The sequence below is a fragment of the Oncorhynchus mykiss genome, chromosome 22, assembly GCF_057628025.1.
Source record: "Oncorhynchus mykiss isolate SJ-2025 chromosome 22, ASM5762802v1, whole genome shotgun sequence".
NCBI lineage: Eukaryota > Metazoa > Chordata > Actinopteri > Salmoniformes > Salmonidae > Oncorhynchus > Oncorhynchus mykiss.
The window spans coordinates 40,654,862-40,670,998 of record NC_143043.1 but is presented as its reverse complement, the minus strand read 5'-3'; the positions used below and the strand labels follow the sequence as shown (position 1 = coordinate 40,670,998).

The following is a 16,137-nucleotide window of genomic DNA, read 5'->3' as shown; positions in this document are numbered from 1 at the left end:
TCCTGCAGCAAAACACCCCCACAACATGATGCTGCCACCCCCGTGCTTCACGGTTGGGATGGTGTTCTTCGGGCTGCAAGCTTCCCCCTTTTTTCTCAAAACAAAACAATGGTCATTATGTCCAAACAGTTCCATTTTTGTTTCATCAGACCAGAGGACATTACTCCAAAAAGTATGATCTTTGTCCCCATCTGCAGTTGCAAACCGTAGTCTGGCTTTTTATGGCGGTGTTGGAGCAGTGGCTTCTTCCTTGCTGAGCGGCCTTTCAGGTTATGTCGATATAGGACTTGTTTTACTGCGGATATAGACACTTTGTACCTGTTTCCTCCAGCATCTTCACAAGGTCCTTTGCTGTTGTTCTGAGATTGATTTTCACTTTTCGCACCAAAGTACGTTCATCTCTAGGAGACAGAACGCATCTCCTTCCTGAGCGATAAGACGGCTGCCTGGTCCCATGGTGTTTAATACTTGCGTACTATTGTTTGTACAGATTAACGTGGTACCTTCAGGCATTTGGAAATTGCTCCCAAGGATGAACCAGACTGGTGGAGGTCTACAATTTTCTTCTGAGGTCTTGGCTGATTTCTTTTGATTTTCCCATGTTGTCAAGCACAGAGGCACTGAGTTTGAAGGTAGGCCTTGAAATACATCCACAGGTACACCTCCAATTGACTCAAATTATGTCAATTAGCCTATGAGAATCCTCTAAAGCCATGACATCATTTTCTGAAATTTTCCAAGATGTTTAAAGGCACAGTCGACTTGGTCTATGTAAACTTCTGACACACTGGAATTGTGATACAGTGAATTATAAGTGAAATTATCTGTCTGTAAACAATTGTTGGAAAAATGACTTGTGTCATGCACAAAGTAGATGTCCTAACCGACTTGCCAAAAGTATAGTTTGTTATCAAGAAATTTGTGGCGTGGTTGAAAAATCTGTTTTAATGGCTCCAACCTAAGTGTATGGAAACTTCCGACTTCAACTGTATGTATATATATATATGTATATATATTTATGATACTCTGTGAGTGATCAATCTGTCACGTCCGTCGTATGAATGAGACCAAGGGCAACCGTGAGTAGAGTTCCAAATGTTTTTAATAAAAACAAAACTCAGCAAAACAAAACAAACATGCACAAACGGAACTCTATACGAATAGTGCAGACAGTCAACTAAACATAGAACACGATTCCACAAACACCAAAGGGAAATGGCTACCAATATATGATCCCCAATCAGAGACAACGATAAACAGATGCCTCTGATTGGGAACCATATCAGGCCACCATAAACATACAAATCACCTAGACCTACAAAACCCCAGACATACAAAAACCCCAGACATACAAAAACCCTAGACATACAAAAATCCTAGACATACAAAAACCCTAGACAATACAAAACCCCTAGACAATACAAAAACTAGCGTACCCACCCTAGTCACACCCTGACCTAAACAAAATATAAAGAAAACAGAGATATCTCAGGTCAGGGCGTGACACAATCAATCAAATGTATATATAAAGCCCTTTTTTACATCAGCAGAGCAATGGAGATGTAGAAGCATAGTGGCTAGGAAAAACTCCCTAGAAAAGGTGGAACCTAGGAAGAAACCTAGGAACCTAGGAAGAAACCTAGAGAGGAACCAGGCTCTGAGAGGTAGCCAGTACTCTTCTGGCTGTGCCGTATGGAGATTAAGTACACTAAAAGTATACAGTGCCTTGCAAAAGTATTTATACCCCTTTGAGTACAATTTGGCTTAACAAATCACATAATATGTTAGATGCTTACTCTTTGTGAAATATTAAGGGTTGGCATGATTTTTAAATGACTAATCCTTCCTCTGTTCCCCATACATACAACATCTGTAAGGTCCCTCAGTCAAGTATTGAATTTCAAGTACAGATTCAACTACAAAGACCAGGGAGTCTTTCAAAAGCCTCATAAAGAATGGCATTGATTGGTAGATAGGTAACAATATCAAATGAGACATTGAATATCTCTTTCATGACGGTGAAGTTAATAATTATGCTGTGGATTATGTATACTCTACCTTCTGAACTGAGCTGCAGGACAGGAATGGGATGTTACCAAAACATGCATCTTGTATGCAATAAGGCACTAAAGTAATACTGCAACAACAACAGAAAACACGGCGAAGGAACACACTTTTTGGCCTAAATGCAAAGTCTTATGTTTGGGGCAAATCCAACACAACACATCACTGATTAACTGCCTCCAAGCATGGTGCTGGCTGCATAATGGTATGTGTATGCTTGACATATTGGGGTGTTTGTCAGGGTAAAAAGAAACAGGATGGAGCAGGATGGAGCTAAGCACAGGCAAAATCCTAGAGGAAAACCTGCTTCAGTGTGCTTTACACCAGACACTAGTAGAGGAATTCAACTTTCAGTAGGACAATAACCTACAACACATGGCCAAATCTACAAATCTACACCAAGAATACCAAGTGACTAAGTTACAGTTTTGACTTAAAATGCCTTGAAAAGCTATGTCAAGACTTGAAAATTGCTATCTAGCAATGTTCCCCAACATCTTGACAGAGCTTGAAGAATTATGAAAATAATTATAGGCTAATATTGTACAATCCAGGTGTTCAAAGCCCTTAGACGCTTACCCAAGAAGACACAAAGGTGTTTCTAACATGTATTGACTCAGGGAGCAGAATACTTACGCAATGACTATGTTTTAGTTATTACATTTCTATCAATCTTTAAAAAAATAATACAAATTGTCTTACACTGACATAACAGATTATGTTGTGTAGATTGTTGACCAAAAATTACAATTACATCCATTTTTATCCCACTTTGTTACAATAAAATGTGAAGAAATCCAAGGGGTATGAATACTTTTGTAAGGCACTGTAGTTTCAGTTCCAATAATGAGTCCTGAAGTACTTTCTGAATTTGAGTTCAGAAGAGTGGAGACAGTTGGCAATGATAGCAATTGTTTATTCCACATAAGGAAACATGCACACCTGAGAGTATACTTTTTTGTATCTCAGGAAAATATACTGAAGTATACTTTCAAAAAAGTAGATTTAACTTAAATGTCCACAAAATATTGCATACGTTCAAAATACATGTGCTAAAAATTTGCATATTACCCAGCATCCTTTTCAGCAGCTGAAGTTTTGATTCATGATATTGTTCCTCATATTTAGCTTATTGAAATGTTTTCATTTTCACTGAACAACTGAATGATGTTGTACTTTTAATTGCACATTACATGTTACACATTTTATTGAAATGTTAATTTATCACCATAATATGAACAACTAAAGTGTGAAATCCAACTAGGTCAAGGTTAATGTGGATATTACTTATGAATTGCTGCCCCACCTTTAACTGTTTTGCAAATAGCATCTTAACATTGGTGTATAAGAATATTTGTTATGTCAAGGTAACCTTTACATGGCTAATTACAACATCATATGTGGTTAATGAATGAAAGACTATTTCTGGAATGCCTACTTGTAAAGAAAGTAATTAAATTATAATTAAAATACCATTTTAGTATACTTCAAATTTAGGAGAACTATACATAAAATGTAATTAAGGTGTACTGAAAGTATATTTGTTTTGCTCATTATCTAATATACTAACAATATACTTAAGTACAAACATGTATTTAATATACTTAAATGCTAATAAAAACAAATAAAATGGGCATTAAAAACATTAAATATATTTTAATTGTTCCAATTTAGATCATTTTCAATATACTTAAGTATATTTATCACAGACCTATGTAAATATATTAAAATATATTAATGAAGTATTTTTTAAAGTATTTATAAATATATTTATGTTTCGCATGGGTGGCTACAGCTCATACAGTATGACTATGAGGCTAGGAATATGCCTGTAGCATAAAGAGTAGAAAAGAGTGCCCGAAGTGACAGTTTTCACACTACAGGATCCAATGACTTTCCAACGTAAGGTCCTTGGTTGTGTGGTAACCATTTCTAAGATGGTACAGTGAGGGCCACATTAAGTATACTTTATGTATTTGGGTCATGTTTGAGCACACCTAATTTGTTAGAAATGGCTCTCCCTTTCTGCTCAGATCATGATGAATGTGCTGTGTACGGAGCATGTAGCCAAACCTGCCTGAACACCTACGGCTCATATAGATGCAGCTGTACAGAGGGATACATCTTACAGAATGACAGAACATCCTGCACAGCCAAACAAGGTGAGACTAAGAGAACTGTATTACAAACAGCATCATCTGCATATATGCCATATATTCTTCATTTCTATTAATAAACATAGACGATACAATGTTGGTTCTTCGTATTACAAACAGCATCATCTGCATATATGCCATATATTCTTCATTTCTATTAATAAACATAGACGATACAATGTTGGTTCTTCGTTCAACCATTCTGGGTGTCGGTATATGATTAGGCCTAGTTCATCGTAAACTTGTTTTTCAGCATTAGGTAGCATCAGTAGAGGAACTATTAATTTGTTCCACCACTGACCACATCTATCTTCCCCCGAGTGGCGCAGCGGTCTAAGGCACTGCATCTCAGTGCTAAAGGGGTCACTATAGACACCCTGGTTTGAATCCAGGCTGTATCACAACCGGCCGTGATTGGGAGTCCCATAGTGCGTTGCAAAATTGGCCCAGCGTCTTCAGGGTTTGGCTGGTGTACTGTAGGCCGTCATTGTAAATAAGAATTTGTTCTTAACTGACTTGTCTAGTTGAATAAAAAATATATCTGCCACCAGGGAATGTGGTAGTAGACATAGTCAGGATAATGACAGATTGAAGGATTCTGAGGTTTTAACTGGTAACCATCTCAACACTCTGGGGGAGTTTTGTGGTGAGACAATACCCGGTGCTGCCTTGATTTATGTTTATGGTCCAATAACTGGCAAACAAAGCAGCACACCTAGCTGGGGAGAGTCGCACTGTTGCTAGTTTTAATCAATGTGACTGGTTTCCTACCAGGAATAAACTGAATATGATTACCCATAAACTTAACTGAACCTAATGTTCACACACATTAATATTAATTTAGCAGAGAAAAATTGCAGTACAGGGATAACTATGGGTTTACCATTAGTTGTATAAGCTCACAGATATAAATTTAAGGAGCATATTTTCTCAGAGGCCATGAGATGGGGAGATGTAGAGAATGAAAAACATATTAAGGGGTTTAATGTTTAATTCAAGTTGAGAAAATATAAAGCATTGACTTGATTTCTTCTTCTACACTGTAAAACATTTCCTGTAAAATGTACAGTAACTTACTGGCAGCAAATAGCTAGTAAATTACTGTAACTTATTTTACAGTACAGCTACTGTAATCCATTGTATGGTAATCCATTTTATGGCACAAAAATATTACTGTAAACTATTTAACAGTATATTACTGGAATTGCCCATGCAGTGACATATTACCCAGTGTTCTTTGCAAGTTTTCAATTTTATATTTACATTTGTATTTTGGTCATTTAGCTGGCGCTCTTGTCCTAAACAACTTACAGTCAGTGCATTCAACCAAGGTTGATAAAATAAAAATGTATAATTACATTTCAGCGGACACTTTTGTCCAGTGAAACTTAAGTGGACAATATTTCCACAGTTGTCCCCAATGGGAATCAAACCCACAACCCTGGCATTGCAAGTGCCAACCAACTGAGCCACACAGGACAATATCACAGTTGTAGCAAGTCAAATATTTGTGTAACCGTTACTGAAAATGTTGTTGTAGTTAAGGATACTTTTTTTTTTCAATTTGGACTGTGTGGTTTCGGGGGAAAAAAGTGGTGTTTCATTGGTGGGGTGGCCATGTTGTTGGGGATCAGAAATGTCCTTTACAAGTGAAACAGATTGACGTTTCCAGGGTGAAAGCAGTGCAGAAAGTGTCATATGGTGAGGAATGTAGAGGATGGTGGACAAAGGGTGAGGGAGCCTGAAAGGATCCCTGTTAGTAGTAGGCCAGTACAAAGTGACCCGAACAGTTTGTGCTTTAGTAAGGTTGACTTCTTGGCGTTTATTGCTATTGTCATTAAAGATGGAAAGGAAATCCCAGAGGTTTGAATTGGTAGTAACAGCAGCAGAGAAGATTTTGGATATCAGAGATTTTAGTGCAGAAAAACTACAATGTAGGATCTGTTGGGGCGTGTTGGGGATAGTGGTACAGTGCCAACAGAAAGTATTCACACCCCATGACTTTTTCCACATTTTGTTGTGTTACAATCTGAATAAAACATTTATTACATTTACATTTTGTGTCACTGGCCTACACACAATACCCCATAATGTCAAAGTGGAATTATGTTTTTAAAAATGCTTACAAATGAAAAAATGAAAAGCTGAAACGTCTTGAGTCAATAAGTATTCAACCCCTTTGTAATGCCAAGCCTAAATATTTTCAGGAGTAGAAATTTGCTTAACAAGTCATATAATAAGTTGCATGGACTCACACTGTGTGCAATAATAGTGTTTAATTGTAAAAAATTTTATCACTACCTCGTCTCTGCACCCTACATAAACAATTATCTGTAAAGGCAGTGGCGGTCGGTGCTGTTTAAAATGAGGGAGGACGCAGAAATGTTTTATGAACATGGACTCATTTCTATTACATTTCTATTATTATTGGATGACTGTCATTCATATTCCATTCACCCAGCTCAATATAACATTGACGGTTTAGGCTACTACATGATACTCAAATGTTCTCTATACCCATCATGATGTTGCTATAACCTAGCCTATAATGAAAGTTTACAACGTAGGTGCACACAGGTCTAGAGACATTTGAGTATTCAAGGTGGCAGACATTGACACATTCATTACGGCCTCGCACACTAGCTAGCTGCCCAGAAAGACTCACAGTTGTAATCGCTGCCGAAAGGTGATTATTTCTGTATTTTATTTTCAATAAATTTGCTAAAACTTCTCCAAAAATACTACCTCGTGAAGCTGGTTGAGAGAATGCGAAGAGCGTGCAAAGCTGTCATCAAGGAAAAGGGTGGCTACTTTGAAGAATCTCAAATATAAAATCTATTTAGATTGGTTTAAAAAAATGTTGGTTGCTACTTGATTCCATATGTGTTATTTCATAGTTTTGATGTCTTCACTAATATTTTTCAATGTAGAAAATAGTAAAAATATGGAAAAACGTTGCAAATGATCCATTAGTACTTGTTATTTGTAGCGTTCTGACAGATGACTGTGAATACCCAGTAGGCTCTCCAATGCCATTTCCAAAAGGACAAATTCACTCTCCTTTCCGCTTTCAAAGTATGGCAGTTTGGGTCTGGGAATTCCATAGGCTGAGGCTACTAGAAGTTTCATAATGTTGGCTCCCTCTTCTGGTTGCATGAAGGATAATCCCGGGACTTCTGATGAGCCCACTGTGGCCTCATTGGGCCGGTCCCCTACTGTCCTAGACCCTCCATTTGTGGCAGCTGGAATTGGGTGAGAGCCCTCCGACCTGATGTTTGAGTACTGGCCTGGCCCTGGATGAAAGCAACAATTTGCCGTGGTTGGTAATTGGCACAGGGTAAAAAAGCTCACTCAAACTCAATTGAAGGCCTGGATCACTTCAGGCGAGCGATGCTACAAGTGTGCCCGTAGCCATAAGGCGGAGACCTGCACATTGAGGAAACCCTGCAACCGCTGTAAAGAAATATATCTCACCGTGTTACATGATGTAATTCCCCAAGCACAGAAGGAGCAGAGTATGCTCATGGTAGGAGCTGCAAAGGAGCTGTATCTCGACCAGCAGAACCGGTTTCCAAGGGTCATGTTGAAGGTGGTCAAGGTCACTCTGCAAACTGAAGGGAGAAGCATTGATACATTCGCCGTTCTAGATGATGGGTCAGAAAGAACAATCATTCTCACGGCTGCCACCCGTCAGCTTAACCTGGAGGGGACCCCCGAGACCCTTAATCTCAGAACGGTGCGACATGATGTTATCCAAATGAAAGGCTCTGCTGTGACCTTTAGCATTTCACCTTCAGGAAACAGGGACGTGGCCTATAACATCACCAATGGCTTCACGGCAGATGGCTTGAATCTCGCAGAGCACTCCTGCCCGGTAAGTGTTCTACAGAAACAATATCCTCATCTACGAGGATTGCCTCTTCCTAACTTGGCCAGAGTAGCGCCACTTATCCTGATTGGGTCAGACCACCCACATCTCGTCACCCCGACTGAGCCTATACGACCTGGACTAGAAGGAGGGCCCATTGCTGTCCATACATCCTTGGGTTGGGCTGTGCAAGGTCCAGCCCATCTACTTCTCTCCACCCAAGCTGTACAGTCACAGCAAGTCCTCTTCACCAGAAGCAATCCAGATTCATCCCCATGTGCAGCTACTGACCTCCTTCGGAATGTTGAGATGCTCTGGAAGATGGACACTTTCTCCCACCGGAAGCTACAGGAGGTCACTCGTTCGAAACATGACTCCTATGCATTAGACCTCCTGGAGAAGAGCACCACCACCACTGAAATGTATGGCGTTCACAGGTATGCGACCCCACCGCTACGGGTGCCCAACCATCCTCCTCTGGCAACCACAACACGGGCTGTACTCCCCACTACTGTGTGGAACTGAGCGACACCTGGTGAAGAATCCTGAGCTTGCTGAAGTTCATAACCGAGAGATTCATAACCTTGTGAAGGCAGGCTATGTCACAATAGTGACCGCTCATGAAGAGGGAAACCCACTCAGCGAGTCCTGGTATCTCCCTCACCATGTTATCCAGCAACAGCTCTCCCTGACCTAGCACAATCCCAAACACTGCCGGATCTGATCGCCTCCACAAACCAGACCTCATATGGGGTGGCTTCAATACCCACCTCCCTCGCGGCAGACACACTACTCCTCCAGCAAGCACAAGCAGTTAGCTTCCCGGAGGAGTTAAAAGCTCTGAAAGCCGGTATTGAAGTGGCTAAGGACAGCCGTCCTCTCTCTCGCCCTAGAATATGATCCAATCCTTGGAGTGATCAGAGTCGGAGGGAGGCTGTGCCAAGCAGAGGTTTTGGACCCAGATGCTATCCACCCAATTATCCTTGACTCCAGACACCCTCTTACCAGGCTCCTCATCAAGAGTTATGATGGAGGCTTCTCCACCCAGGGCCAGAGAGGGTCTATGGGGAGATGAGGCGGAAGTACTGGATAATTGGAGGACGAGGAGCCATTCGTAAGCACCAATGTAGAATGTCAGAGATGGCGGGCCGGAGCCACGGTGCCCAAAATTGTAGATTTACCCCCTGTTCGCTTGCGCCTCCTTAAACCACCCTTCTGGTCAACAGGAGTAGATTGCTTTGGCCCCTTGATCATCAAGCTAGGTCATCGTGTGGAAAAGTGCTGGGGCATTCTATTCAAGTGTTTGACAACCAGATGTGTCCACCTGGACCTACTGGAGAGTTTGGATACTGAGGCCTTCCTCATGGCCCTACGGCGGTTTATCTCCCGACGGGGGAAACCCTACGAGATCCTGGCTGACAGAGGTACGAACTTCAAAGCAGGAGAAGCCAGGTTGAAGGAAGCCTTCCAAGCCATGGAACCCAGCCTCCAGGATCAGCTGATGGACCAACAAATCTCATTCAAATTTAACACTCCAGGAGGTCCTCATTTTGGAGGAACATGGGAGCGAGAGATCAAATCTGTAAAGACGGCCTTATGAGTCGTACTAGGGGACAAAACTGTCACTGAAACTGTCTTGAGGACCGTCCTGATAGAGGTGGAAGGGATTCTGAACTCCAAACCCTTGGGATATGTCTCTGCAGACATCGCTGACCCCGATCCGGTTACACCGAATATGCTCTTGATGGGACGCCGAGATTCGTCACTTCCTCAAGACATGTATGCTGATACCAACCTCGTAGGCAGACGCCGGTGGCGACACAGCCAGATCTTAGCTGACCATTTTTGGGCCCGATTCATTCTGGATTACCTACCAAGTCTACAGCACAGAGGGAAATGGCGGAGAGAAATGGCCAGCCTGGAAACTGGCCAAGTAGTAATGATGGTGGACCCTCAGCTGCCTCGAGCCTCCTGGCCGGTGGGCCATATAACTAAGACCATGCCTGGGACCGATGGTCGCGTTAGATCAGTGGAGATCCAGGTGAAGAACCGGACATATATCCGGCCAGTTGCCCGACTAATTCCTCTCCCTGAGATGACGGGGAGCAATGAGCCTTTTTTGAGGAGTGTGGAATTTAACACATTTCCGGGGTGACTGTAGAAAAGGCCCATGGAGTTGGTGGAATAATCCTTTAATTCATTGCCATTTACTCAGCTGGGCCAGGGGTGCTTTAATTAGGTCAGGTGGAAATGTCCGACAGATCTCAACTCCATAAAAGAAGGAAATTGCCATCGCCTGATCTAGCTGCTTTCTCTTCCTTAACTCCATCTGATCCAGAAGTTCTGTGTGTTTATGAATCCACGTAAGTCCACTGACTCTGTTACCTTTTCATCTGAATTATCTGTGGCGATCGGGGGAGTGGGCTATCAGTTATTGCTTATCGTTATTACCGCGTAGCGCGGCTTGGAGCGCACGCTTCAAACATATTGTGTAATGTGAATTGTCCATGATCATGGCCCTACGGATCCTCATAGGCCAATTATGCAAGCGATTTGGTTAATATGTAATGAAATGAATTATATGTACACATGAAGACAATTGAAAGGGTGAAATGAGAAACGTCATTGTTTGCTAACTGATCGACTTTGATACCAAACTAATGGGGATTATAGATTGAATAACCATTCACTGTTTGTATTCTTTCATGATTTATGATAAATGGTTGCGAGCCTAAATGACTCACAAATAATTACTATTGACTTCTTAATGAACTGGACTGTTGAACTCCCTAAATGATGTTAATAATGAATGATATGATTTGATCTTTGATTGCATACATATTATTTGTTTATTTTGTGATGCAGCACAGACTACTCAGTAAATATACCACTTTATGGTTAAAGGAATTCCTGCCTCAGTCTCATCCATTCTCTGACCACCTGTTCACCTTCACTGTCAGTCATCCTACCTGTCCAGCTACCCACACAGATTCCACTAATCTTTCAGGTACTGTATATAGGTTCACATGGCGGTGCAATTTCGTTTTTTTCCCCTTTTCCCCTTTTTTGTGTACAAATGTGCAACGCACTTTCCAAACTGTGAAAGGCAACAAAACGCAACAAAGCGTTTAGTCTGCTGGAAAACCACGCAAAGAAGAAGACATTTTATGATATACAGTGCATTCGGAAAGTATTCAGACCCCTTCCCTTCTTCCACATTTTGTTACATTACAGCCTTATTGTAAAATGTATTAAATAATTTTCCTAGAGCTGGACGCCCGAACAAACTGAGCATTCAGGGGAGAAGGGCCTTGGTCAGGGAGGTGACAAAGAACCCGATGGTGACTCTTACAGAGCTCCAGAGTTCCTCTGTGGAGATGGGAGAACCTTCCAGAAGGGCAACCATCTCTGCAGTGCTCCATCGTGGAAACCACTCCTCAATAAAAGGAACATGGTAGCTAACTTGGACATGGTCTTGTTTCTATTACAGCATATTGGATGACTGTCATTCATATTCCATTCACCCATGTCAATGTAACAGCGATAGGTTTAGGCAACTACATGACACTCACATTTTCCCTATAACCATCATGAGGTTGCAACAACTTAGCCTATGAATTAAAGTTTCCAAAGTGGGTGCACACAGGTTGAGAATTATTTTTTAGGTGACAGTGGCATTCAATACCGCCTTGCACATTCTTGTCTGCATCTAGCTGATATAGGGTGTAATTATTAGTCCAACAGTTGCAAACGACAGTTTATTTTGGACAAATTCAGGTAGGTTTATCCCCATTTTGCTCCACTTGCTTCCGTTTAAGAAAAGTTTTCCAACAGTCGTGGAATGAATACACCCATGATCACGAGTAAACCGAGTTGACTCTCATAACAGCCACGTTGTATTCCTTCTCTTCCCTTCTCTTGTGGACTTCAATGCACAACAAATCAGCTGTTTGTGACCAGGCGAAAAAACCTATCCAAGCCAAACCTCTACAAACATCCTACATATTTGTCACCCTATTAGCTAAAGTAATGTCATAGTCAGCATAGCTAATATAACTAACGCATTAGTAAACCCGTTACAATCATGCAGTAACGTTAGTGTACATTCAGTAAGCAGTTACACCGGCGGGCCCCGGTGGCAATAAATTAGTAATACCAAAAGCTTACCTTGATTTGGAAGAGTTCCAGTTAAATGTTGGAACGTCATAGCCAGCTAGCTACCATAGCATCCCTCTGTTTGAGCAAGGTGTTTCAGTAGGCTAAACTGGCTAGCAGCATTTGCTAGCTAAGTAAGTGAAACTGAAACTGAAAAAGAATGACAAAATCTCTCTCCCTAGCTTCTCCTTCATTTTGGAATGAATTAATATGTTCAAAACTGTTCACCTATTGTCTCTCTCTCTCTCTTTGAGTCAACTACTCACCACATTTTATACCCTGCAGTGCTAGCTAGCTGTAGTTTATGCTTTCAGTACTAGATTACTTCTCTGATCCTTTGATTGGGGGGGGGGGGGGGGCAACATGTCAGTTAATGCTGCAAGAGCTCTGATAGGCTGGAGGATGTCCTCCAGAAGTTGTCATAATTACTGTGTAAGTCTATGGAAGGGAGTGAGAACCATGAGCCTCCTAGGTTTTATATTGAAGTCAATGTACCCAGAGGAGGACAGAAGCTTGTTGTCCTCTGTTTACACCATGGTGCTACCCTACAGAGTGCTGTTGAGGCTACTATAGACCTTCTTTGCAAAATAGTGTTTTATTCAATAATTTGGTGATGTGATTATATTTAGTGTAGTTTTATCTAAAAATGATAACTTTTTTATGTTTTACAATTTAAAAGAAAAAATGTAATTCAATGAGGAGGATTGTCCACCCCTTCCTCCCCCGAGGAGCCTCCACTGCTGGCCTCATTGAATTCTACAGCAGGATTAATACGTGCTCCTCAGGCTCAGTGGCTCCAGATACGTGCTCCCTTTCTGACCAGCAACTGTCTACGATGTGTGTGAGGGAAAATAGATCATGCTGCAGTGTCACGCCCTGGCCATAGAGAGGCTTTTTATTCTCTATTTTCGTTAGGCCAGGGTATGACTAGGGTGGGCATTCTATGTTATTTTTTCTATGTTTTTGTATTTCTTTGTTTTTGGCCGGTTATGGTTCTCAATCAGGGACAGCTGTCTATTGTTGTCTCTGATTGAGAACCATACTTAGGCAGCCTGTTTTCCAACTATGGGTTGTGGGTAGTTGTTTTCTGTCTCTGTACCAGACAGAACTGTTTTGTTTTCGTTCGTGCTTTTGTTTTGTGTTCAGTTTAAATAAATATTAACATGAACATGAACATGGACATGTACCACGCTGCATATTGGTCCGATCCTCCATACTCCTCCTCCTAAGAAAAGCAGGAAAACCGTTAGATGCAGGCAGCATAGAGAAGAAAAAGACTGATAATTGATCGCATGGTGCAAGAATGAATGCAATTAATTGATTATTGAGTGTTATAATTGACACAGATTTGTAGAACCAAAACATACACAGCCTCTGCTCCACAAACTTGATATTGAGAAGGAATAATTTGAGGGGCTGCAGTTTGCAAACGATATTGTGCATATATATCACTCTCACAGCAGTCAAGCAATGCACTCCGCCAAGACTTGTTCACAATCTAGTCCGGTTGCGGCCACAACTAGACCTCTCAAATGTATCTAGAAATAATCAAAAAATGTACATTTTTTAAAGGTCATGAACAGTCAAAATCCTGTTTTTCATGAAATTGGATGGTATTTGGATGAAACCAGATCAAAGTATGATGACCAAAGTATGAAAAATGTCTGTTGCTTATACATTGATAAAGTTTCATCATAGTTACTGGTCCACTCCCCATATCAAACACATGGATTCAGGAGGTGTGATAATTAAGTGGATAGGGTGACATCACCTTAACATGCATTTTAATACACCAATGGTCATATGATATTCTCTTACCTAATTTAAATAAGTACCACCTTTTAACCAACATTGTAGAAGGCGTGTTTACGGAGGTGCGTCTTTTATATAGCTTGTTAGCTACTCTACTGGTGGCAAAATGTGACTGTGGGGTGTCAGCAAATATAATTACAAGTTTACCCTATTCATATATGGCAATGATACTTATATGTTTTCCCTTTCATCTGTGTCTGGTATTAGATAGTTACTGGCTAGCTAGGTCTTCAGCCAGCATGGAACAAAAGGAGGAGATGGGTTGTTCAAAACACAGATGCAGTTGTCAAGTCATTACATCCATCGGTGCTGCAGTGAACCACATTATGAGAGACATGCCAAACGGGAGATGAATAAAACTTTTTTGATGTCATTGATTCAATTTCAATGTTGTTTTGTGTATCCCTAGATTTGCTTGAGATGATTTTACTGCAACACTGCTCACTGCGTCCAAGTTCCTTGACATAGGCATTTCAAAGAGCTGCAGTCAAGGTGAACTCATGAATATTAGCTCTCCGCCCACTCAGCCCGTCATTTCAAACCTCCTGGTAGTTAGCCATGAGAGATAAAGTACTTATTCTCACATTTTTTGCCTTTTTATCCAAAACAAATACTGTATTATGGGTGCTATTTTAGTCACTAAAATGGCATTTTTACATGAAAATCAGAATGACTGTTCAGGACCTTTGACAAAGGCTTCTAAACGGACAGTGATTACAGGGCAAAACAGATCAAAATGACATGGCTAGCCACTCAACCGTTAAAGGTTTGAGATTTGCTGCCACTCTGATCTAACAGCACTCTCACTAACAGGTGCAACAAATATAGCCTCTTACAAGACCTGCCTCAAAATGTTAATGACTGAGAAACAACAATACCATGCACCCACTATTGTTCAAAAGGTAGTTAGTGCTCAAAAAAATATGGTATGGTACTGTGTTCTTAATTACAATGCATGACTGACAGCATTTGGTCAGTAAGCTACTATAGCATTTTAGGAAAAAGTTGGTAGAATTCCTAAAATGCAGTATATTTACTGTGCATTCTACAGTGTTTTACTGTTGAAATTACAGAAATGTCTTACAGTAAAACAAATGTCATTTTTTTCAGGGGTGGATCAGCTTTAATATTGCGATAGATTGTTGCTTCCATTAATGTAATTGTCTGCATCATTTCTAATCCCCCATATTTTTGGGGGGGGTAAATATATATATATATATATATATATATATATATATATACATACACTACCATTCAAAAGATTGGGATACTTAGAAATGTCCTTGTTTTTGAAAGAAAAGCACATATTTTGTCCATCAAAATAACATCACATTGATCAGAAATACAGTGTACATATTGTTAATGTTGTCAATGACTATTATAGCTGGAAACGGCTGATTTTTAATGGAATGTCTATGTAGGCGTATAGAGGCCCATTATCAGCAACCATCACTCCTGTGTTCAACTGGCACGTTGTGTTAGCTAATCCAAGTTTATAATTTTAAAGGGCTATTTGATAATTAGCGAACCCGTTTGCAATTATGTTATCACAGCTGAAGACTGTTGTTCTGATTAAAGAGGCAATACAACTGGCCTTCTTTAGACTAGTTGAGTATCTGGAGCATCAGCATTTGTGGGTTCGATTACAGGCTCAAAATAGCCATGAATAACTTTCTTCTGAAACTTGTAAGTCTTTTCTTGTTCTGAGAAATTAAGGCTATTCCATGCAAGAAATTGCCAAGAAACTGAAGATCTCATTCAACGCTGTACACTACTCCCTTCACAGAACAGTGCAAACTGGCTCTAACCAGAATAGAAAGAGGAGTGGGAGGCCCCGGTGCACAACTGAGCAAGAGGACAAGTACATTAGAGTGTCTAGTTTGAGAAACAGATGCCTCACAAGTCCTTTATTTGACAGCTTCATTAAATAATACCCGCAACACACCAGTCTCAACGTAAACAGTGAAGAGGAGACTCTGGGATGCTGGCCTTCTAGGCAGAGTTGCAAAGAAAAATCCATATCTCAGACTGGCCAATAAAAATAAAATATTAAGATGTGCAAAAGAACACAGACACTGGACA

The 16,137-nt window shown here is 40.7% G+C and overlaps 1 protein-coding gene across 1 annotated transcript in view; it reads left to right on the top strand.

Moving 5' to 3' along the window:
* The window catches only part of LOC149972860 (low-density lipoprotein receptor-related protein 1B-like), a 42,388-nt gene that overhangs the window by 20,391 nt on the left and 5,860 nt on the right, over positions 1 to 16,137 (top strand). The window contains exon 4 of the mRNA XM_090215075.1: positions 4,098 to 4,226. Within this exon, the coding sequence (XP_090071201.1) occupies positions 4,098 to 4,226 (129 nt within the window). The remainder of the gene's footprint in view (positions 1 to 4,097; positions 4,227 to 16,137) is intronic.